Raw genomic sequence first — 23,162 nt, 5'->3', positions numbered from 1 at the left:
AAAAAAAATCACATACTCTTCTACATCCTGGATCCAGCAATAAAAGCCCAATACTAGTCATTTATTACCCACAAAAGCCATTTTTTTAAAAATATGTGAAGACTTCCCCATATATCCTGAATTCCAAAAATTAACATTTTAGGGAGAAGGAAAAAGCATCTAGGTAATGTCATATTTCCCATAATTTGTGCATACTAGAGAAGTCTAAAACCACATTGGTTTAAATTAATTAATTAGTTAATAAAGTCACACTGGTCAGAACTTGGCCTCTCTTCTCCATGACATATGTCTTGATAACAACTAAGAACTTGAACTTCATATCCAACTTTGAACTCTGTAAGGGTGACAAAAGGTGTTCGATTTCCATACTTTGCAAAAGAATTAAAGGCATTCACTTTATAAACACAAAGTAATAATGCATTAGGACTTCAAAAATTAAGACTTGAGAGCCTAAAACCAACCGTGTAGTGCTATATGGCTGCCTACTTCTCTTCCCCACCCCTGGGACGGACAACCAAAGATTCTTAGCAGCCCACTTGACTTACATGTACGTAAAGATCATCTAAATCAATAAGATTAACTTGCAGAAGCACTGCTGCAACTCTGTATAAAGATGACGGTGTCTCTCCATTTGGTTCCTTGAAAAACAAAAGCTTCTGTTTAGTGCATAAATTACAACTAAATCATATCCTTTATCTACCAATATTTAAGAAAAATTAGATCAAATAACTCTTGCACAACAATAAGCTTCATTGCTCTTCCTGGACATACATAACATCTGAATTCAGTACAAAGATAATTATGTCTATATCCCTTTTCACACTGGAACGTCTTTTGATGAACACAAAGAAAGGAGTTTTGAAAATGGACACATTTTACAATGCATGCTAATATTTGAATAAAATCTAAAAATTAAATGGAATAGGGAGATTTTATATATTGCATAATATTTACTTTAAATTTGTTTATATGTGTTTTCTTAACTGGCTTTTTTCAAGTAGTATTCAGTGGAAACACAGAAACAAGACTGACAAACTTGGAAGTGTAGAACCATCTATGACTGCATAATACTATTCTCCCTATTCTTTCATTTCTTGGGTTTTGTCCTAAGTATACGTGCTTGTCAGCTGATTTATTCTCGAAAACAGGTGTCTAAACATATTACACATGGGTAAATCAACAGTAAGTAAATAAACAAATAAATAAATAGTGGGATGGCCAATTCCTGGCCATCCCAGTGGACCCTACAAAGAAACAGAAGGATCTTTGAATACTATCAAAAAGACTTTTTCCCTAATCTTTAAACTACTTGGGGTCAGATGAATGGAAAAGTGAAGTGAGGACAACTGGTAATTACTAAACGGCCAAATGCAAACAAAAAGCAAACATTATGTTCTGCTTCTACTCAACCCTGAAAATGAGGTATTTGTAAATAAAGATCCCCCTATAATTGTTATAGGTATTATGCACACAAAATGTGAAGCTAACCAAACTAATACATATCCTATAAAGAAGGCACCATTTCACTGTAATTTTTAAGACACATAAGTTTTCAACTTAACAATAGCTTAATTCTAAATGTTTACAAAGTGTTTAGTATCAAGACATTTTCACATAAAAACAAAAGATTATCAGGGTTTCAGAGTAAACCCACAAAATCTAACTACCTAACTTGAATCCATCAGGAATACTTTCATTATTCCCATTACCACTATTTAAATGAGTCACTACCAAAAGCCCCAACTACCAGGCCAAACATCAACTCTAACACTCTGATCCTCATATTGCTCTGCACAATCCCTGTTCTATACTATCTCACCTTTCTGCATTCTTGAAAATCTTCCATGGAATCCTCTGGAATTTATGGTCCATTATCAGCAAAGCCCCCTACCTCCCCTCTAACTGTTCCCTCCACCTTCATTCTCAGAGCCTAGCACTCCCTAGGAATACCACACCCACTGTAACCCAGTCAAGTGGTGGCTATTTTCCCCAGACTCCTAATAACTACTAGGCCCAGAGGTGAGGTACAAGTCATCTCTGCTCTTTATAGTCATTTTCAGACTACTCTCCCTTCACCTCTCTAAGGCCCACCTAGCTCTTAATTTACTATCATTCACTATCCTTTCACAATTGCTGCAATGTTTTCATTCATTGTTGTCAAAGAAGTTATTCTGAAGGATTTCAATGTTTTCAATTCATTGAGGCTTGTTTTGCGGTCTTTAATAGGGTCTAACCTAGAGAATGTTCCATATGCACTTAAGAAGAATGTGTAATCTACTACTGCTGGGTGGAGTGATATATATGTACACACACACGTATATGTATGTGTGTGTGTGTGTGTGTGTGTGTGTGTGTGTGTGTGTGTTAAATATAGTTGGTTTATAGTGTTGTTCAAGTGCTCTATTTGCTTATTGGTCTTGTCTTGTTCTATTAATGATAATGGGGCATAGAAATGTCCAACAATTATTTAGAAGAACAATGTTTGCTGAACATATTTTGAGGCTCTGTTTGGTGCACGTGTTTATAACTACTGTATCTTCTTGATGGGTTGACACTTTTATCAATATATAATGCCCTTTGTTGTCTAACATATAGTCTATTTTGTCTATTAGAATAGTCACCACAACTCTCTCCTGGATACTATTTGCATGAGATAAGTATTTCCATACTTTTACTTTCAACATACTCGTATCTTTGGATCTAAAGTGAGTCTCTTACAGATAGCATATAATTGGATCATGCTTTTTTATAACTTCTGCTGGACTCTGCCTTTTAATTAAAGTTTAATCCATTTACATGTAAAGTAATTACTGACAAGGAAGGACTTCTGCCATTTTGCTAAGTTTTCTATATGTCTTATATTAGGTTTTGTTTCTCATTTCCTCTATTAATGCCTTTGTTTGTGTTAAATTTTTTTGGTAGTATACCACTTTGATGTCCTTCTTTCATTTTCTGTTTATTTTTTATTTATTTTCTTAGTGGTTACCTTGGCTATTATTACAATTAACATTTTAAACTTACAATAACCTAGTCCGAATTAATACCAAGTTAGTTTCAATGGTATACAAAAACTGCACCTATACATCTCTATCCCTCCCTCTTTTATATTGTTACAATTTGTGTGTCAATTAGATTTATAATTATTGTTTTATTCCTTTGTCTTTTAAACCATATGGGGGGGGGGGGAGAAGAGCTACAAATAAAAAATACAATATTGGCTTTTATATGTACCTATATAGCTACATTAACTAGTGTTCTTTATTTTTTTATATGGCTTCAAGTTACTGTCTAGTGTCTTCATTTCAGCCTGAAGGACTCCTTTTAGCATTTCCTGTAGGGCAGGTCTACTAGGGAACTCTCCCAGCTTTTGTTAATCTTAGAATATCATAATCCCTCATTTTTGAAGGACAGTTTTGTTGGATATCGAATTCTTGGTTGCCAGTTTCATTCTTTCAGCATATATGCCATCATACTGCCTTCCGAAGAGAAATCAGCTGTTAATCTTTCTGAGGCTCTCTTTTACACAATGAGTCACATCTGTTTTGCTAGTTTCAAGATTCTCTTTGTCTTTGTCTTTCAACAATTTGACTATAATGTGGATTGGTGTGAATCTCTTTTGAGTTTTTCCTGCTTGGTGTTTGTAGAGCTTCTTAGATGTGTAGCTTCATATCTTTCAGAAGTTTTCAACCATTATTTTTTCAGATATACTTTCCATCCCTTTCTCTCTCTCCCCTCTGCCTCTGGGACTCATAATGCACATACTAGTACAATCAATGGTGTCCTATAGGTCTCACGGGCTCTGTTCATTTTTCTTCATTTTTTCCTCTTTCTGTTCTTTAGAATAGATAACCTCAATTAATTTATCAAGTTGGCTGTTTCTCCAGCCTTCTCAAATCTCCTCTTGTACCCTCTCTAGTGAATTTTTCATTTCAGTTACTGTACTTTTTTATTCCATAATTTGCTTAGTTCCTTTTTCATAATTATTTCTTTATTGATATTCTGTCTTATGAGACAGTGCTTTTCTGGTTTCCTTTAGTTCTTCTCATGGTTTCCTGTAGATCACAAGCATATTTAGGACTTTTGATTGAAATTATTATTCTACTAAGTCCATAGTCTGGGCTTCCTCAGGGCTAGTTTCTTTTTCTTCCCCCTGTGAATGAGTCATACTTTGTTTCTTTACATACCTCACTATTTCTTGTTGAAAACTGGACATTTTGAATATTATGAAGCAACTCTGAAAATCAGATTCTGCACCCACTCTGGGGTTTATGATGCTGCTTAATGTGGGTTTTTGTTTGCTTTAGTGAATTTTCTAAACTCATTTTGTAAAGTCTATATTATTGTCACGTATGGCCACTGAAATCTGTGTTCTGTTAACTTAGTGGTCAGCTAGTGTTTTAAGTTTTCTTAGAGGCCTGAAGCCCTCAAAAAACAAAAAGAAAAAAAATACTCTCCTATCCTTTGCACATTGGCTGTGAGTGTGTTAGGGCACTCCTCAACACTTGGCCAGGCCATTTATAACTCTGCCTTAGTCTTCACTTCCTGCTTGTGCAGAGCTTGAAGGCCAGCAAGAGGAAAAAGCTTAGGGTCTTCTCGGTACTTTTTTGAGTATGCATACAGTTCTGGGCATGTACATCGCCTTTTCCCCCTATTACCTGGCATATTCATCTGCTTTTAAAAGCCATTATTCCCCCCACGTATCTCCTTAGTCAACTTCTTCCTTCCCAAGCATTCAGTCTCTCTATTGATCATCCAACTCTTTCTTGCTCCAGACTGCTAAAGCCAATAGTTGCTAAAGCCAAAATGCTTTGGGCAAAAGCCACCCCAGCCCTGAGGATGCTCCCAGTCAGGCAAAACAAAGACAGGCCCTTGCCCCAGTCCTTCAGTGAATAGCCAGATAGGTCGAACCCACAGTTCTTTGAAAACAATTCTCTGCATCCTCTGACATTAGCAATCTTCACTAGGAGTGTAGGCTTCTATCTTCATGGCCATCATCTATCTGGGTATAATGAATAGTAGGCTGGCAATTTAAAATGTTACAGTGCTCTCTTATCCCAAAGCAGTGGTTCTTTCTTCATCAAAACTTTCCTTGGTTGTTTTAAGATTTTTTTTATTAAAATCCAGAATTCTGTAAAAGTTGATTGACAGTTTTTGCCAGCTTCTTGGTTGCTTTTATGGATGGACAGAGCTCTGGAGTTCTCCACTCTGCCATTTTCAGTGCTGTCCTATTGTTGCTATCTATGGAGCCCTGGATCACTGCCCTTTTGATTCACTGTTACTCTCTCCAACTCTATTCCTTTCTTAATTTTTGGAGATGTTCATATACATGTAAATGATACTTCCATCTTGCTGCCCTCTTAGTTTCTTGAACTCCTCTTCCAAAAATCTTCTCCTATACCCATCTCAGCCATTCACTCCATACCCTAAACTTAACATTACCAATAGCTACAATCCCTCCAAAATGCCAATTTCACATATCCACTCTCAAGTGGGTACTTAATGCTGCTGGCCAATCATATTCAATTTCCATTATCCATTACTCTCCCACACTACTACACAACTACTTCCTACCTTCTCTCCTAACCTCTAAATACCTCCTTCTCTCTCTCAGCTGATGATCTTGCTTTCTATTTCAGTGACAAAACTGGAGCAATCAATAAGACTTTTGAAAACTTTCACCATTATATCTACTCACCTACCAACAACTATACCTACATATGCTGCCTTTTCATCTATTACAGATGAATTCTCTATGCTCCTATTTAGTCAATCCATCCACTTATGCCATAAATTTTGTTCTCTTTCCTACTCAAGAACACTACTCCAACAATTCTTTCTTCTACATCGCCAGTTTTCCTCCTTTTTACTCAATCATTCCGATTGGCATAAAAACGTGTTTCTCTCTCCCATCTCCCATCTTAAAAAATCTCTCTTGAGCTCACCCCCCTTCAACTCCATTTGTCTGCATCTTTGTAGCATGCTCACACCTTGAGGCCTTTCTTTGCTTTGGCTGTTCTCTTTGCCTGAAGATTCTTCTCCAGATTAATGTAAAGTTTACACCCTCACATTCTTCATTTCTTTGCTTAAATCTCATCTTCTCAATGAGGTCTACTCTCACTATTCTAAATTGCAACCTGAAACTCTAGCACTCTCAATCTTCCTTATCCTGATATATATATAATATATATATATATATTTTTTGCCCCATCTCACTGATCAACTTCTAACATACCATATAATTTACTTAGAATGTTAGCATCATAAAGGCAAGAATTTCTGTTTATAGATGTAGCCCCAGCACCTATATTACCTAGCACATAAAACGTGCTCAATCAATGTTTCTTAAATGAATAAATTTAGGTTATAGTAGTGCCTAACTATGATAGCACTATTACTACCACTACTATTACTACTACTACTACTACTGCTGCTGTATTTTGAATCCACAAATCAAGGAGCTATGATATGGGTGAGAGTCATCATCTCCTTCCTCTTTCCTGTGGCAAGACAACTCCAGCCAAGTTTGTCTTTTAGTAGCCTCACACTTTCTAGTACTCCATTCTGCCTGTCTTTTGTGCTGCCCCTCATGCTGCCCCTAAATCCTCTATCACAGTAATCCCTGTTAGGGGAATCAAGCAGATATGACTGCCCAATTTTCCAAAATGATCATATGCTCTGAAACTGCTTACATCCCTTACCACACTTCCCAGTCAAAGCATCCAGTATAGCTGATGGCAGGTCGAATCTAGAATAAAATCACTGTCACTGACTTCATAGCAGAAATAGTTTTGCCTAGAAGTCCTATCATGGGGTGGGGGGTAGCAGCCTGTTAACCCAAATAAGTCCCAATTGGTAAAAATATGGGTTGCAGGCAGGAGGAGTGAACATTATCAGGTAGTGATAGAAAGAAGGGAGGGTGGAATAAGACAAGGAACTAACATATAGGGTGACCATACATACCTAGGAGCCAATGCCCAGGTTTACTTTCTCTAAGGGGTTCTTGATTTCCATGGCTTTCCTTACTTTACCTCCCAGACCACAAATTACCTAAAATCTCAGACATTTCTTCCACTGGCCTTAATGGTCCTTAAGACTATAGATTCTCACAACAAGATAGCTCTGGCAATAGAAACAAGGCAATGGTTTTACACAGAGCAATACAAAGGTTACTCTTTCCAATAATAGGTTACTTCTAAATCAAATGTTTCTACATGGGTATTTCTTATATAATAAAAAGGCCCATTATCTGTTTTAAAAAAGGATTATTCCAACATTATCAACCCCCAGGGATATTTTAATTCAGCTCAAAAAGTATAACTATTCTGAGGATTATTTTCAGATAAAAAAATTTAACTCTAAAACTCACATTAAACTAACAATATTTGATGTTATGTAGTAGGTTATCATTACTCACTGCACTATGTTCTGAAACCTACAGTCTCCAAAGCCCTAACCTATATTCTAATTAATCAGGTCCAAGTTAAATTTGTTACCCTGCCCTAGCCAGTTTGGCTCAGTGGTTAGAGCGCCGGCCTGCCTCTTAAAATGTGATGAAATACTTGAACTTCTACTTCCCTGTACTAAGACTGGACTCCCTGGCTTCAGATAGGAATACGAACAGCTGCCATCACTAATTTTTGAATAAAGGTGAAGTACTCTTGCCCAAAAACCCTGCCATGTGTTTTGATTGGTATCAAAAGGTTATGTGCTTTCAAGTTCTGATCTAATTTCTATTCTGGAGCATCCCAGATCATGAAAAATAAAAGACAAGCAGAGGCAGTAGGTGGTATATTACTTGAGAATCCTCAAAGAAATCGTCTTACTATCCTGAATTTGAGCTTCAGAGGAAAGGAACAGACACACCACACCAGAGAACCCTTGGTGGCTGCCAAAATACGGCATACCATACACATTCAACGAGTGAGCATTTCTTGACTAGCTGAGTACCCCAAGCAAGTAGACAAATTACAAAAGCTATACCAAAAGGATAATGGAGGCCTCATTACATTAAAATCCTTCATGCCATCAAGAGATAGACCACTCATTTATGATGAGTTAGCATTTACTACAGACTAAACAGTAAATTAATCAAGAGAAATCAGTAAAACATAGACCCTATCCTAACTGACTCACAATCTGACAAAGGAGACAGACATAGTTTATTCTAATATAACCTGATAAGTGCTAGAAGTCTGTGTCAAGTTTTATGAAAATAGAGATCAAGAAGTGACTAATTCTGCATGAGTGAAGTATCAGTCAAGACTTTATAAAGCAAGTAGCACTTGATCTTAAAGAATAAAGACGAGTTCACAAGATTAAGAAAAGACAGGTGAGATGGTTGCCTAAGAATGTTTTTCTAGTTATAAGAAACTGCATGTAAACAAAGGTGTGTCCATACACAGCAATGTATATACCTAAGTTCAGGAAATGGCTAGTACCTTAACATGGCTAGATAATCAGATTTGAGGGAAAAAATCACTAAAGATGAGGCTGGAAAAAAAGAATGAGGCTAGACTGTGAATAGCCTTTTCTGCCGTGTTTAGTTTTAATTTCATCCTGCAGGCAAATGTTTTTGAGCAGTGTGTCAATTACATCTCTTTTAGAATGTAACAATAGCAATAATGTGAAAGATGGATTGAAAGAGAAATGATCAGAGGCAGAGATTTACTAGTTAACTACTGTAGTGGTTTAAGTAAAAATTATCCAGCGGTCACTGTCTACACAATAAAATTCTAACCCAACACAGTATTCAAGGCCCTTGACAATCAAAAGTGCACCTACCTTTCCAACTTCACTTCCTGTCTCCTTTTCTCCGCATCTTAGAATCCAGCCACATCTGACTATATACCTACCATTTCTTCATTCTGTTATATATACACATTCATACTGTCATGTCTTCACTCTCACACTATTTGTTACTTCTGCACTGACAACTGTCAACAAATTCCTACTCATCCTTCAAAGACCAGGTTTTAAAAAGTTTGTATCTATAAAGTCTTCCCTGACTCCAACTCTCCCAAGGCAAAAAATGTATTATGCTTTCCTCTAGGTTTTCTCATCACATCATTCAGATTACTAATACAGTACTTATACATCTTATTGTTAGCTAGCCATTTATCTATTTCCTCTGCTAGAATGGCTGATCTGAAACTAACCATTTACAAATAAAATTCAAATTAAATTGTGCATATAAAATCATGAAATTAACCTATACATATAGATATATATATAGATACACACACACATTTTTTACCTGGTAAAACTTGAATTTGAACCCAAGAATATGACACAGTGTTTGCGGTTCACACATACTCATGTAAGATTCTAATAAAGATATAAAGAAGTCATCATGTTCTGGCCTGCATTCAAACACTTCTAAAATGACATCCAAAACTCTATTGGGATCCAGGTTAAAGCATCCTGCAACAAATGAGATATACAAAATTCAAAAGTGATTACATCATTTCTAGTAAAGCCATTAAATTTCAGGGACAACTTATATAACAAGATAAAAATGTTTTTAAAAACAACTTCTTTTACAAGTTTGTTTCTCCTGCCTCAGAGGGAAATCTTTATAATTTTTAAGAACATCAAATCCAGTCCCCACATTTTACAGATGAGAAATGTTACTTGCCCAGGATTACAAAGTGGGTTAATGACAAGGCTGTGCTGGAGCCCAGGACCTGTGACACTAAGTCAAGTAAACTTTCTTCTATGCCACACTGTCTCATCAGTTCTTGATTTCCCAAGCTAGTAAAAGAGATCCACATTTTTAACTCTTAGCAAAATATGAAAATCAAATAATGCATTTTACAAGTTAGGCAACTAAAGATTTTTTTAAATGTTTTATGTAGAAGTTATTTGGAATGTTGGTGAAGAGTTCATGAAAGTAGACCACCATTTTTAGAATCAGTTTGTAGTTTACCTTATATACACAACAAAGCTACAAAATATAATTGTACAACTGATTTATGTTTATGGGTTTTGGTAGCATTCTAAACAGAAAACAGGTATACTACTGATTCTAAAGAGATGAGAGAATACTAAGGAGTTGAGGACATAAAAAAGGAATGTAGATAACACAAGCAAAGAAAGAAGAAAATAGAGGATCTAGGTAGAGCAGGAAAAGGAAGGGAAGAAGCACTGAATAGGTGCTAATGATGGCTACTTACCCTTACTAACCTCCTATGGAAAGCTAAAAAGGGCCCATGAATACTTGACTTAACAAACCTATCAGCCACCCTACTCTTAATGTGCACATAACCTCTACATATTTGCATTCACTTCAACTGTTACCCTAATTATATTATAATGCAGCCACATCACATGTGCATTTAATTTATGAGAATGCAACTATTTACACACAGCAAAAAGAAAAGTAATTTAAGTGATATAGGCCATTCCACCCACCATTCCTCTCAATAAAATATATGCTTATGACCCAGAGTGAGCATAAGATATCAATCTGCTGTTCCCTCAATTTGTATCAGTTCACACATGCCTTACACATCAAGCTGAATGAAATACTAGTATTTTAAATTACATATTTTGTGGTAGATGTAGCCCCTAAATGCAAGCTAGCCACTTCATTGGGGAGAGCAAATAAACACTAATTTCTTCTAATGCTGGAGGAAAAAAGAACAAGTGTGTTGAAATTAGGGAGAGATGTTAGGTCTAAACACTGCACCTTATGGATGACTTAGGGGATTTTTCAAAGAAAATTCTTATATAATCTATGTTGTAAAAGATTTCCAGAGTAACTTCTATTAACTCTATACTTAATTGCATTAAATCCAATAAAACCAATGTCTGATTCACAGTAAAGTAAGTCCTCACTTAATGTTGTCGATATTTTACAACTTTAACCAAAATGATGTATAATGAAACCAATTTTAACACAGGTTAATTGATATAAAGCATTAAGTTCCTACAGCATCTCATCGTTATAATAAAACGATGTTGAAGGAAACCACATTATTTGAGGACCTGCTGTATCTTAGCACTCACCTAGAAAACTGAACTCTACAAATCCAAGAAGTATTTCTTTCCTCTTTTTTTAAAAAATACTTAAATTTTTATTGGTTGATGTGAGAGAGAGAGAAAGGGAGAGAGAGAGAAATTTCAATCTGTTGTTCCACTTATTTACGCATTCACTGGTTGATTCTTCTATGTGCCCTGACTGGGGAACAAACCCATAACCTTGGTGCATTGGGACAATGCTCTAACCAACTAAGCTACCCAGCCAGAGCCCTTTCCTCTTTTCACAAAATCCAAAGAACACATTTTCTTCCACTTCTCAGACTAAGGAAAAAAAGAGTAACAAGTAATCATGTTTTACTGAAAAGAGCTCCAGATTTTCATAAATTCTCCAAAGAGATGTTTACCTAAAGTTCTGGGGAGAAAATTTCTAAATATTTGGTCTCTCCCTGTATCCCCAAAAAGTATGGTCTATGAATGTAAAAGTGACTCAGAAATAGCAAATGGAAATTTTAAATGCTGCTGGTGGAAATATAAAATGTAAAATAGTACAACTACTTTGTAAAACTGGCAGTTTCCTTCAGAGTTAAACTTACACCTACCATATGACCCAGCCGTTTCATTCCTAGGTACTTACCCAAGAGAAATAAATTTCTATGTCCACACAAAGACTTGTACACAAATATTCACAGAAGATTTATAAAAGGACACTTTTAAATGCCAATCAACATGTAAATGGACAACAAATTGTAGTATAATATAATTGTAGTATAAGTAATGGACTACTCAGCAATAACAAGGAAAGAACTATTAATACAAGCAGCAACATGGATGATCACAAAATAATTATGCTGAAATAAGCCACACAACAAAGAACTCACTATATGATTCCATTTATAAAATAATTCTAGAAAATGCAAACTAATCTCTAGTGACAGAAAGCAGATCAGTGGGTGCCTGGACAAGGATACAGCGAAAGTTGAGGAGAAATAAAAAACAAAGGGGCAAGAAGAAATTGAGGAGTGGAGTGACAGAAATGTGCACTATTTAGACTGTGGTGATGTTTTCACATGTGTATACATATGTTAAAACTCTAATTGTACACTTTAAATACACACAGTTTATTGTATGTCAATTATGCCTGAATAAAGTTGAAAAATGCCTCCAAACTACTGTAATACTGGCAATAGATTATGAACATATGGTCTTGTAAATTCTCCAACCTTGTAACTGTTCCCACATTTATTAAATATAAAAATTCAATCACTAAAGAAAATGAATACTACTATATTCTATCAGAGAGGACAAAAGATACATTAATATAATTTTGATAAAAAAGGGATGACTTATAGTCACCCACTAAGTTACATACACAAAAGTTGTGAATAAGGTCTAAGAACAGCAACATGTTACCTGGAAATGTAAGTGTTTCATATATGCTGCTTTAAAGTTTCTATTTTCAATGTGCTACAATGTGAACCATTATCATTATACTTTATTTAATAGTAGTACTCTATCAAGGCTATTCTATCAATGAGCTGTACTATCAACTACCAATTTCTTTCTAGGTGCAATTTAAGGAAGTAATCTAGAAGAGGTATGTACTTTTATTTATGATAGATGTCAACCTTTGCATCTTCCACAAATGAAAAACTGGCTTATGAAATTTCTATTAAATGTCTCAGTTGCCATCAGTCACTCCAATCAATTAGAATGACCTTTGCTACATAAGATGGAAAAAGTTACCAAACTAAGGATTTAGAAAACAAATTTTTAAACCTTGGAAAGTTGCTAAGTAACCGTTAAACTATTTCATACACAACCAGTGAGCTTGAAGTGTGCAAAATAATTTTTTTCTAATGACAGCTGTGGTAGAACATAGGCACTCTTGTGCTCAAGCATCTTAGAAAGGCATTTGTCCAGCCCAAGCATCAATAGTCCTGTGATCTTAGCCTAGTTCCCTAGCTCTATCACCAGCTACATTAAGGAATGTATATATAAATATATACACATATACATACACACACACACACACACACAACGCCTTTATGCCTTCTGAGTAACAAACAGGGAACCATATTAGAAGGGAACAACTGGAAAAATAAGAAAATGGCAGGCCTGTAATAGCCATGTATTCATTCTTTCATTTAAATAAACACTAAATAATTACCCACTGTGTGCCAGGTGCTTGTGATACAGAGATTAAGAAAATGCCTCCCCCCCCCCCCCAAAAAAAAAATGCCTTCCCTATCCTTTAGTAGAATTCATACATTTTGGATGATACGCCTTTGAGGAAAACTGCACTGAAAAGTAACCGAAGTTTTCCCCAAAGATGGACGAGATAGCCAGTATATTATATCAAGTGATTGCAACTATAGGCAAAAATATAAATAAACTGACAATGGCTGTTTTAGGAACAGGCCAAATTGAGATTCTTAACAACAAAAAAAGACCAAAGTAATATTGTAAACATGACTGGACAAAATGTCCAGCCTGTACATTTCAGACAAGAAAACAGAACGATAGCTTCGATCATGTTCCAAACAGAATGGACCTTATGAGACCAAAAAACCACATGCTGAAATTCTAATGTGATGATATTAGGAAGTAGGGGCCTTTGTGAGATGATTATGTCATGAGGGCAGAGCTCTCATGAATGAGATTATGCCCTTAAAAAAGAGAGTTTCCTTGACCCTTCATCATATGAGGATATAGCAAGAAGCCATCAGTGTGCAACTGAGGTCCTTCACCAGAACTCAAACATGCTACTAGCACCCTGATCTTGGACCTCCAGCCTCCAGAACTGTGAGAAATACTTTTCTGTTGTTTATAAGCCACCCAGTCAGTGGTATTTTGTGATAGCAGCCCAAATGAACTAAAATAGGCTAATAAAAGCCTATGCTAGACTGTTTCTAAGAAATAATATTTGCAAAAAACTGCACATCTCAAGGCAAGAACTACCAGAACCGAGATGCAGAGAAATGCACCTAACAAAATAAAAAATAACTGTAAAAAATAAATATGCTTGAGAACTGCTGCCATCTTTTTCATACTAGAGAATAACAGCTTTCTAACTGTTCTGTAGTAAAGAAACTTTCAATAAAGCAAAAACGTAGGTAAAGGAGGCAGTCAACTGGCAGTCAACTGGCAGTCAAAGGGACAGGAGAGAACCAACACAGTAAGATGCTCCTAGGCTGAATGGCCCTTATAATCAAATTGGTCCAAAGATAAAATACTAAGTACACTTAAGATAATATAGTCAAAGAGGTTAAATGTCCCATAATCTGTTCAAGAATAAAATGATTTGGCTTGGGGTTTCATTTTGTTTTTAATGTTTCTGTGGTCACTTGACAAGCAACCAAGAGGGCGTGTGAGACTGAAGGGGCAGAGGCTCTCACCCTATACTTTCCCATCCCCAGTCAAATTTACCACCTTAGACAACAGGCAACAAATGAAATCCTGGGGGAAGGGGGATAGTAAAGTGGGCTCTGATTCTGGATAAGAAGAAAAAGGTTAGATTCTAAGCCAAGAAGATCCTAGATCACTAAACCCAAAAAACAGGAAGAGCTATTTTGACTCTCCAAAACTAAACTCAAGTAAGCTAGCTCCATGACTAATTTTTAGCCAGCACTTTTGATTTAGAGAAGGAATCAGCATACTATAGACTATGGGTCAAATCCATTAGGTTTTTGTAAATAAAGTTTCCCTAGAACACAGACTCACTAATTTATTTACGTATTGCCTATGACTGCTTTTACACTACAGTGGCAGAGTTATGTAACTGCAACAAAAACCACATGGCCTATAAAACGAAAAATATTTACTAGCTCACCCTTTAGAGAAAAATTTTGCTGACCACTAATTTAGAAGGAAAGGAAAGAACACCTAGGCATTCAGAAGAATAGAGTGCTTATAGTTTAGTTCAGCAATCAAAGGGCTCCATCAGTAACATCCTTTCCTCTAATTTCTGAAAGATGCTTTTTGTCATCTTGATGCAGGAATCATTTGTGTGGCAGGTCTATGATTTGGCAGCTCAAGAGCCTAAACTAATCACTACCAATTCCTACTTAATAAGTTTTGCAAATTTAGTGTCAGACTTGAGATCACAGCCACCATGAAGACTCATAATGGTTCTACTTCCATGTTTACTCATGTAGTCAATAGCCCAGACTGACAGGGTATAAACATTGTTTATTGCATATAAGATATAAACTTTTTTTTAAAATATGTCTTTTCATTTATTTCAGAGAGAGGAAGGGAGAGGGAAAGAGAGATAGAAACACCCATGATGAGAGAGTCACTAATCGGCTGCCTCCTGCACACCCCCCACTGGGGACTGAGCCCACAACCTGGGCATGTGCCCTGACCAGGAATCGAACCACGATCTCCTGGTTCATAGGTAGACGCTTAACCACTGAGCCATGTGGACCGGGCAATACATAAACATTTTGATGCACCAGAATCATTTAGAGAGAAAAATTACTATCTTCTAATTATAGAATGATAAATAAGGATTTATCCTGATTCAACCAAGTACCCTGAAATGTAAATGTAACTAAAATGCATACCTCCCAAACTAGATATCCGTTCTGCCAATGGCTGGTGAAAGAGATCACACCTGAGATAGATTTGTACGAGGTGTTATCTGTCTAAATTGTTCCTAAAGAGAAAACAATGGGAATAAACAAGGGGACACATTAAAAAATGCCATGAAAATAGAATGCTGTGTCAGTAAACTGCTCTGGCCAGATGAGACAAGGTCTGCATGGAATCTGCATTGAAGGGGGATTCAATAAATTCTAATGCTCACTGGAATTAGAATTCTTAACCTCAATTTTCATGTCAATGAAAAATTCCTTTCTTAGAAAAGGGGAGATGAGGGAGTCGGATAGCGAGACAGAAACACTGATCCAGGAATATGAACTTTCTAAAATCCTCCATGTCAGGGGAAAGAGGCTAAGAATCACCATAAACTCTACCAGAAAGGAAGAAAGATTCATTCATTTTTCAACAAGTATTTACTCATCATCTATGTACCAGGCAATGAGGTTAGAGGTACTAAACAAAACACAATAACCCATGTCCTTATGGAGCTTACATTTCAGTGGGGGTCAAGAATAAAATACACTGCACATTATACGGTGGTTAAATGCTCAGAAGAAAATTACTGAATGATAAGGAGTGTTGAGAGTGGTTTCCAACAAAGGCTACACTGACAAGGCAACATTTGGGTGCTTCTGGACTAGCGTGCTTCATAGCACATTTGATGGACTAGAACAGAAGTTTAACCTAAGAAATCAAATTGTTTATACTCATGGAATATCCATGTGTGTCGTGGGCTTGCAGCTGTGACTGCCACATTGTTCTTTAGAGACAGTAACATAACCCATTTTCTATAAGGGGAAAGTTCAAGAAAAGAAAGTAGGGTACATTTTCCTGGTTGGATAAAAACACACACTGAAGAAAATCACTCCTTAAAATGTTCCCAAAACAACAAAGAACTAAAAAGGTATAGACTCACAAGGACAAAAAATAGAAGAAACAAGGACAGACAAGAGATGTCAATGAATAGGCAGATAAATAAAAACAAAAAACAACTGCCCAGCCACCATGGCTCAGTGGTTGAGCATCGACCTATGAACCAGGAGGTCACACTTCAATTCCTGGTCAGGGCACAAGCCCAGGTTTTGGGCTCAATCCCCAGTGGGGGGGGGGGGGGTGCAGGAGGCAGCCGATCAATGACTCTCTCATTATTGATGTTTCTCTCTCTCCTTCTCCCTTCCTCTCTTTGAAATCAATTTTTAAAACATATTTAAACAACAACAACTGAGGAGCTTACACAGGACAGAATTTTTATGTAGGAATACCATCTTAAGAAAGTACATGGCAGGACACAAGGAAAGACAAAGCTATAGCAAAGCAATACTGATAAGCATCTCAAGCTAGATCAAAATGCTGCAGGAAAAAATGAAGAGCCTACCCTGGAAAGAATAGAAACGAAACTCTACAGGATTTTATAAAATGGGTCACTGCCACACAGGTAAGCAAGTCTTACCTACAGGGCTGCCAGTCTTGCTATTAAACTCACACTGGGGAGAAGTAGCAAAGAGAGTAAATCAGCTGCCAGAAATAGACTTATTTCAAAGAAAACGGTAAATTTAAACTAGAAGCTCCTTACCTTCTATACCTGTTGATCACCAAAAGCCAAAGCTGAGACCCTACACATACCATTGGAGGAAGGGGATAAGGATTGGGATACCTCCTCTCTCTTAGTGATACATAAATTTCAAAAACAGAGAAAGAACTGAGAAGTTGAGCATAAGCACCCCCTAAAATATAACCAGCAAAGCAGGGAATGTAACTTCTCTGACAGGTCTCAAAATCTAAGACATCTAGGTGTTGCAAAATCTTCCCTAAAACAGAACACCTAAAAAATAATAGCAAAAATTATTTCCATTCTTGAAAATTCAGGATTATCCTATTTTTCTACCATTCACTGCTCTTTCTATAGAAGCCAACTATTTCCTTCAAATGCTCAGTGCAAATAAAAAGAATAAATTCTATTTAAAAGGTAGGGAGAATAACATTTTCCTGTTACACTTTTACAGCATCTGCTGCACTTACTTTAACAGACTGTTGTAAATATAAAATAAGATGGGTATCAAAGTCACTTGTAAAGGTATTTTTTAAATCAAGTTCAAAAGAACTAAACATGTTCAAGTTTTAAGAGTTCACACCAAAGATTTTATTGTAGTTTCCCATTAGCTTACTTATTTTCTGCCCCCTCTAAGATTATTTAGAAATACTTAAAATTAAAAATAGAGCCCGGTGGGTATGGCTCAGTTGGCTGAGCATCTTCTCATGCACCAAGAGGTCACCAGTTTGATTCCCGGTCAGGGCACATGCCCGGGTTACAGGCTTGATGGGTGCAGAAGGCAGCCAATCAACAATTATCTTTCATCACTGATGTTTCTATCTCTCTCCCTCTCCATTCCTCTCTCTAAAATCAATAAAAACATTTTCTTTTTAAATAGAAATACTAAAGAGTACAACCTAATACAAACACCAGGTAACTAACAAAAAAAACTTCTCATAAATGTCATCCGAAATTTCATTACTACTGATAAAATCTTAAAGTACAAGTTGGACACTTCTCTCATTTCTTAATTTAAAAAAACCTATAGAGAGTGCACTCATTTCTTCTTTATGGATATTCTCCACAGTTAAAAAATGTTATCTTGCCCTGGCCAGTGCGGCTCGTTGGTTAGAGCGTTGGCCCACGCACTGAAGGGTCATGGGCTCGATTCCAGGTCAAGGACACGTATCTGGGTTGCAGGTTCAATCCCCAGGCCTCGGGCCCAGTGCATGCAGGAGGAAACCAATTGGTGTGTCTCTCTCACATCTTTCTCTTTCTCTCGCTCTCTCTCTTTCTCTCTCTTTCCCTCTCTCTATTTCTCTTTCTCTCTCTTTCCCTCTATTTCTCTCTCTCTCTCACTCTCTCTCCCCCCTCAGACGAGGATTAACAAAAATAAAAAATAAAAACCTTATCTTAGTAACACATACTACATATAGAAATGTCTTACCTATTAAAGATTTGATATTTTCTAAGATTAAATCACTAGTAATATTTCCCGATAAATCTTGCCCCAATTCAGCAATCAGCTTGGCATAACCTTCATTCTCTTCTCTTAACAAATTGAATTTTTGCTGCTTATAACTGAAATTAGATAAACATCATAAAGGGGATAAAATTAATTTCAATTAACAAGCTTGCATAAAAGTAATGTATTGTTATTGAATTTTCTTATCTCTCTTACATATTAACAATCACAAGAACAGTTGTTGAAAGTTTACCTCTTTATCTTTTAGGATAGAAAATTACAGTTGTTCATAAGAGATACTCCAATGTTAATTACACAGGGAAAACCAGTACCACAAGGAAAGGACACTGCTAATCCCAAGGAACAATAAAATACAGTACCACTATTTCCATCATTGACTAAGAATACACCCTAGAGCACAGCCATAATTGTAACTTATTTTATTGGTAATAATGAAACCACTGAATATTATTTTAAATTCTAATATGAACAAAATTAACACTGGTTTCACACGGATAATGTTCACTGCTGACTCAAAACACAAGACACATGATAACAGCAACAAAATAAAATCTTCAAACTGCCTTTAGAAAGTTGGTGATGGAAGATGATTTGACTTTGGATGGTGGACACACAATGCAATATACAGATCATGTATCATAGAAATGTACTCTTAAAATCTATATGATCCTAATAACCAATGTCAACCCAATAAATTTAATTTAAAAACAGAAACTTCTAGTATTCAAAATGAGAATTAAAACACATACTCAGGTACTTGACCTGCAACATAAAAATACATATGTACTTACAATAGTTTTGTCTTGATTTTAACTGACTTTTGATTGAATTGCTGTGATTGTTTGATAAGCCCTAATGATTCCAATGTGTCTGGATCCAGGCGTTCCTTTAGAACTGTGTCTGAAACTAAATACTGTATTTAAAAATATTAAAGGCCATTTATTATTCAGCATTCCAATTATGCATCCACAATCTTAAATATACTCAAAATAATTTATAAAAATATTAAAATCACATTATAGATATCAACTTATAATTTATAACAAAATTTAGAACTTCAACAAAAATGACTCTCAAATATTGAAAAATACAACATATAGCTCTTTTTTTAAAAACTTGCTAAGAAAGTATATGCATGCTGTCCACAAATGACAAAAACTACAGATGAAATTCCAATTAAAATTGAGTCTGTGAACTAGATTTCCTTTAAGATAATGCAGCACTTAAGCCTTCTTTGGTTTCTATTTGTTAAGTAAAATAATTTTAGTACAGCAAAGACAAAGATCCTTCCAGGTCTCAGTAATGGCATTTCTCCCTCGGTTCTAAATTTATGAACATAAAATGGTTTACTAAGACAATGATTATAACAAGTTCTACAATTTATTGTTTTTAAACTATCTCCATTCTTTTTCTCCTTGCCTAATGAAGAGTTTATGAAAAACTGTTTTGTTTAAAAGCTGTCCACATCATTTCTACTCACTTGACAGATGCTTACCTTTTACTCAGTTAGAAACTTACTAGGTCAGGAATATCACCAAAGGTCTTATATATATAGATAGTTTAAGTGATATGGTAGCATGCCTATTTCACAGTCATAATTGGCATGTCTAATTTTACAAAGCATTCCATTTCAAAACCCAAATCTCACCTTATAATGAATAGTCAAATGAATGTCAATATCCTTCTCCATTAACATGATTAACTGTGATTATAATTGTTCAATGTAAAATTTAGAAAGGGAATATATTTTTTTAAAACTTACCAAACACGCTAATACCAATTGTGTAAAATAGTCTCTCTTGCTTTTTTCTTCTAAACAATTTGTTTCAATATCTAAAATGATGAAGGAAAAAAAAGATGAAAGTTTGATTGCTTTTGCTAGACTCTCTCCAGCACTATAGTAAGATACTTATTTTCTTTAAAACTAGCTTATTTTAAAATGCCTCATTCTGAATTTGGGGGAAAATTTTAACTATGTTAAGTATGAGCTGTCCTTCAATGCATATGATTGCTTAGCATTAATTTCTCCTGATACTGGAGACTGACCCTGCGACCAATGGCATATTCATAAAATGGTAAGTGGATTACACAGGAACTATGTGCTGTGGCACTGGAAGCAACAGTTTCAAAATAATACTATTTTCAGAAATGGAAATATTCAAGCAAAGTTTTTTAAAATAATATATTTTATTTAATGTAAGAGATCCAAAATATTTAAGCAAAGTTTAAATGACCACATGTTAGAGATGCTAAAGAAAAGATTCTTTCCTTAGGTAGAAAGTTGAACTGGGTGACAACAAAGATCTCTTCTAATACTAAAGATCATATTACTCATGAAGATCAAATCTTTGACCTGGGTACCATGTACCATGTTCTAACCAAAAGAACTTATATGCATATATGCATAACCCAAAGACACAGACAATAGTGTGGTGAAGGCCTGGGGGGGGTGGGGGCGGGGTAAAAAGGGTCAATGCGGAGAAAAGGGGGACATTTATAATACTTTCAACAACAAAGATAAATTCTTTTTATAAAGAGAGTATTAAAAGATATTTTTAACGTCTTAGTTTGAATTACAAGTCTACTTAGCAAACAAAAATTTATTCAAGATTTTTTTCCCACTGAAATATTTATAAAAACTGAGACCTCCTTGAGTTTCAGTAAATTATTCAGAAAATTTCTCCAACAATTTTCAAATCTGAAGTATAGGAAACAAAACAATTAGCTCTAAATGCCAAGCATCAAAAATTTCAACCAGGACTGGCAAGACTATAATGCTGACCTCACGACCATTGCTTTAGCTGATTGCATACTAATATTCTATTTTTAAAGTCAACTCATAATTTAGAATGTACTATAGAAAGAGGCACGAATTTTAGTAATATAATAAAAATTGTCCTCTAAGAGTTCTAGGGTCTCCCCAAACAAATATCCTACCACTGCTTTGCTTCAGTTTACTTTCTATTGCCATCACTGAGAATCAAGAGAGAAGGGGATTTATCATCAAATAGTTCTACATTTTCCTGCCCCTTCTCCATTCTCCCTTCTTGGACAGTGCCATTTACCAATATTTTGGCCACTTCAGCTAAGCACATTTATGCAATGTAAATTGCAGTATAATCTCAATCTCTTAATAAGACTTTTAATCCATGGGTATCTCATCCATATCCCCCAACTTCCAGGAACTCCTAGTTGTTTCCCTGTTATCTGGTCATGTGGTCTCTCCTCAGCCTAGAACTTCAAAGATACTGATTGTGAGAGGTCAGGACTAAACTGGGCCCATTCTTTTAACCAATATCTACCTACTATCCAAGGCTGTTAAGTCCCTAAGATCTACTCCCAAGGTTCCTAAGATCAGAGAACCTGGGTAGCAGGTCAATCTTCTTCGAGTCAAGTCTGGTCTCCTCTTAACCATCTGACTTAAGATACCACTCTTTGGCCCAGCCTGTGTGGTTCAGTGGTTGAGCATTGATCCATGAACCAAGAGGTCACTGGTTTGAATTCCAGTCAGGACACTTGCCAGGTTTATGGGCTTGATCCCCAGTAGGGGGTGTGCAGGGGGCAGCCAACTGATGTCTCTCTCACTGATGTTTCTATCTCTGTATCCCTCTCCCTTCCTCTCCCTCTAAAAATTAAAAAAAAAAAAATTAAAAGATACCACTCTTTGGGTTCTAACCATGTTAGCAAATATTTACTAGGACCTCAGTAAATTTCTTAGCTGAGTTTTTTTTTTCTTTTTTGAACTATGTCTTTCATATCCCCCTATGGTTTTACTAAAAAGCCCTCAGCCTTTTCCAACTCTAGGTCCCAGTATCACCAACCATCAGACACCTCTCCCCCTTTCAGGTTAACAGAGATCTCAAGTCCCCTCACCCTTACATAATTGGTTTTTAAAGAAAACTAATATCTTAACCAGGAAAGTACAGCACTCATTTGTCATATAACTGTTAAAATATTAGAAAAACAACATAATGTATTAAAAAGATCATGGGCTCTAGAACCAAAAAGATCCAGGTCCAAACCCTGCCTTACTGGTTGCATGGCCTTAAAAAAAAATAAAATCACTTCTCTGAGCTTCAATTTTATGAGCTCTACATCTACCATACACAAGTTATTGTGAGGATTAAAATGAAATTAAATGTGTAACACAATGACTAGAACATAGAAGGTGCTCCAAAAATGGCACCTATGTTATTATTACTATTTTCATCATCATCATCATCATCGTCATCATCATCATCATTAGAGAAGCTCATGTTCTTACTCCTATTCCCTACCTTGATCTGGGGTCACCCTTGGATTTTTTCTGCCAAGGGTGGGGGTACGTGAGTGAGGGGGCAGGTGAGGGAAATTCTCTTTCCAAGTTTGCCGTCCTAAATCTTGCTTGTAATAATGGGCTGGATAGGCTAAAAGAAATTTCCCAAGAGCGACCTCCATGAATTCATGTCACTAGTAAAAAGCAATGACTTGTAAGAATAATTCATATTACTAAATACCTATGAAGGGAAATATATCCCAATAAAATAAATCAGTAAAGAAATTATTAAAACTTACTAATAAGCT

General features: G+C 35.9%; 1 protein-coding gene across 11 annotated transcripts in view; it reads right to left on the bottom strand.

Annotated features, from left to right (window-relative positions):
- THOC2 (THO complex subunit 2) overlaps positions 1-23,162 on the bottom strand; it is a 100,613-nt gene that overhangs the window by 56,003 nt on the left and 21,448 nt on the right. For 8 of the 11 annotated variants that reach the window (XR_013997954.1, XR_013997955.1, XM_081124828.1 and 5 more), the window contains exons 5-10: positions 22,877-23,005; positions 20,362-20,432; positions 19,391-19,512; positions 18,561-18,694; positions 9,254-9,420; positions 546-638 (exon numbers count right to left, since the gene is read on the bottom strand). Coding sequence is in view for 9 of the 11 variants with exons in the window: in XM_081124828.1 (XP_080980954.1) it covers positions 546-638; positions 9,254-9,420; positions 18,561-18,694; positions 19,391-19,512; positions 20,362-20,432; positions 22,877-23,005 (716 nt within the window). In the remaining 2 variants the exon portion in view is untranslated. Of the gene's footprint in view, positions 1-545; positions 639-9,253; positions 9,421-18,560; positions 18,695-19,390; positions 19,513-20,361; positions 20,433-22,876; positions 23,049-23,162 lie in introns of all 11 variants that reach the window. The other 3 variants (XM_081124830.1, XM_081124831.1, XM_081124832.1) reach the window with 2 other exon arrangements.

This window comes from Miniopterus schreibersii (genome assembly GCF_964146895.1).
Source record: "Miniopterus schreibersii genome assembly, chromosome: X".
Classification (NCBI taxonomy): Eukaryota; Metazoa; Chordata; class Mammalia; order Chiroptera; family Miniopteridae; genus Miniopterus; species Miniopterus schreibersii.
This window is presented reverse-complemented; position numbering and strand designations above follow the sequence as displayed.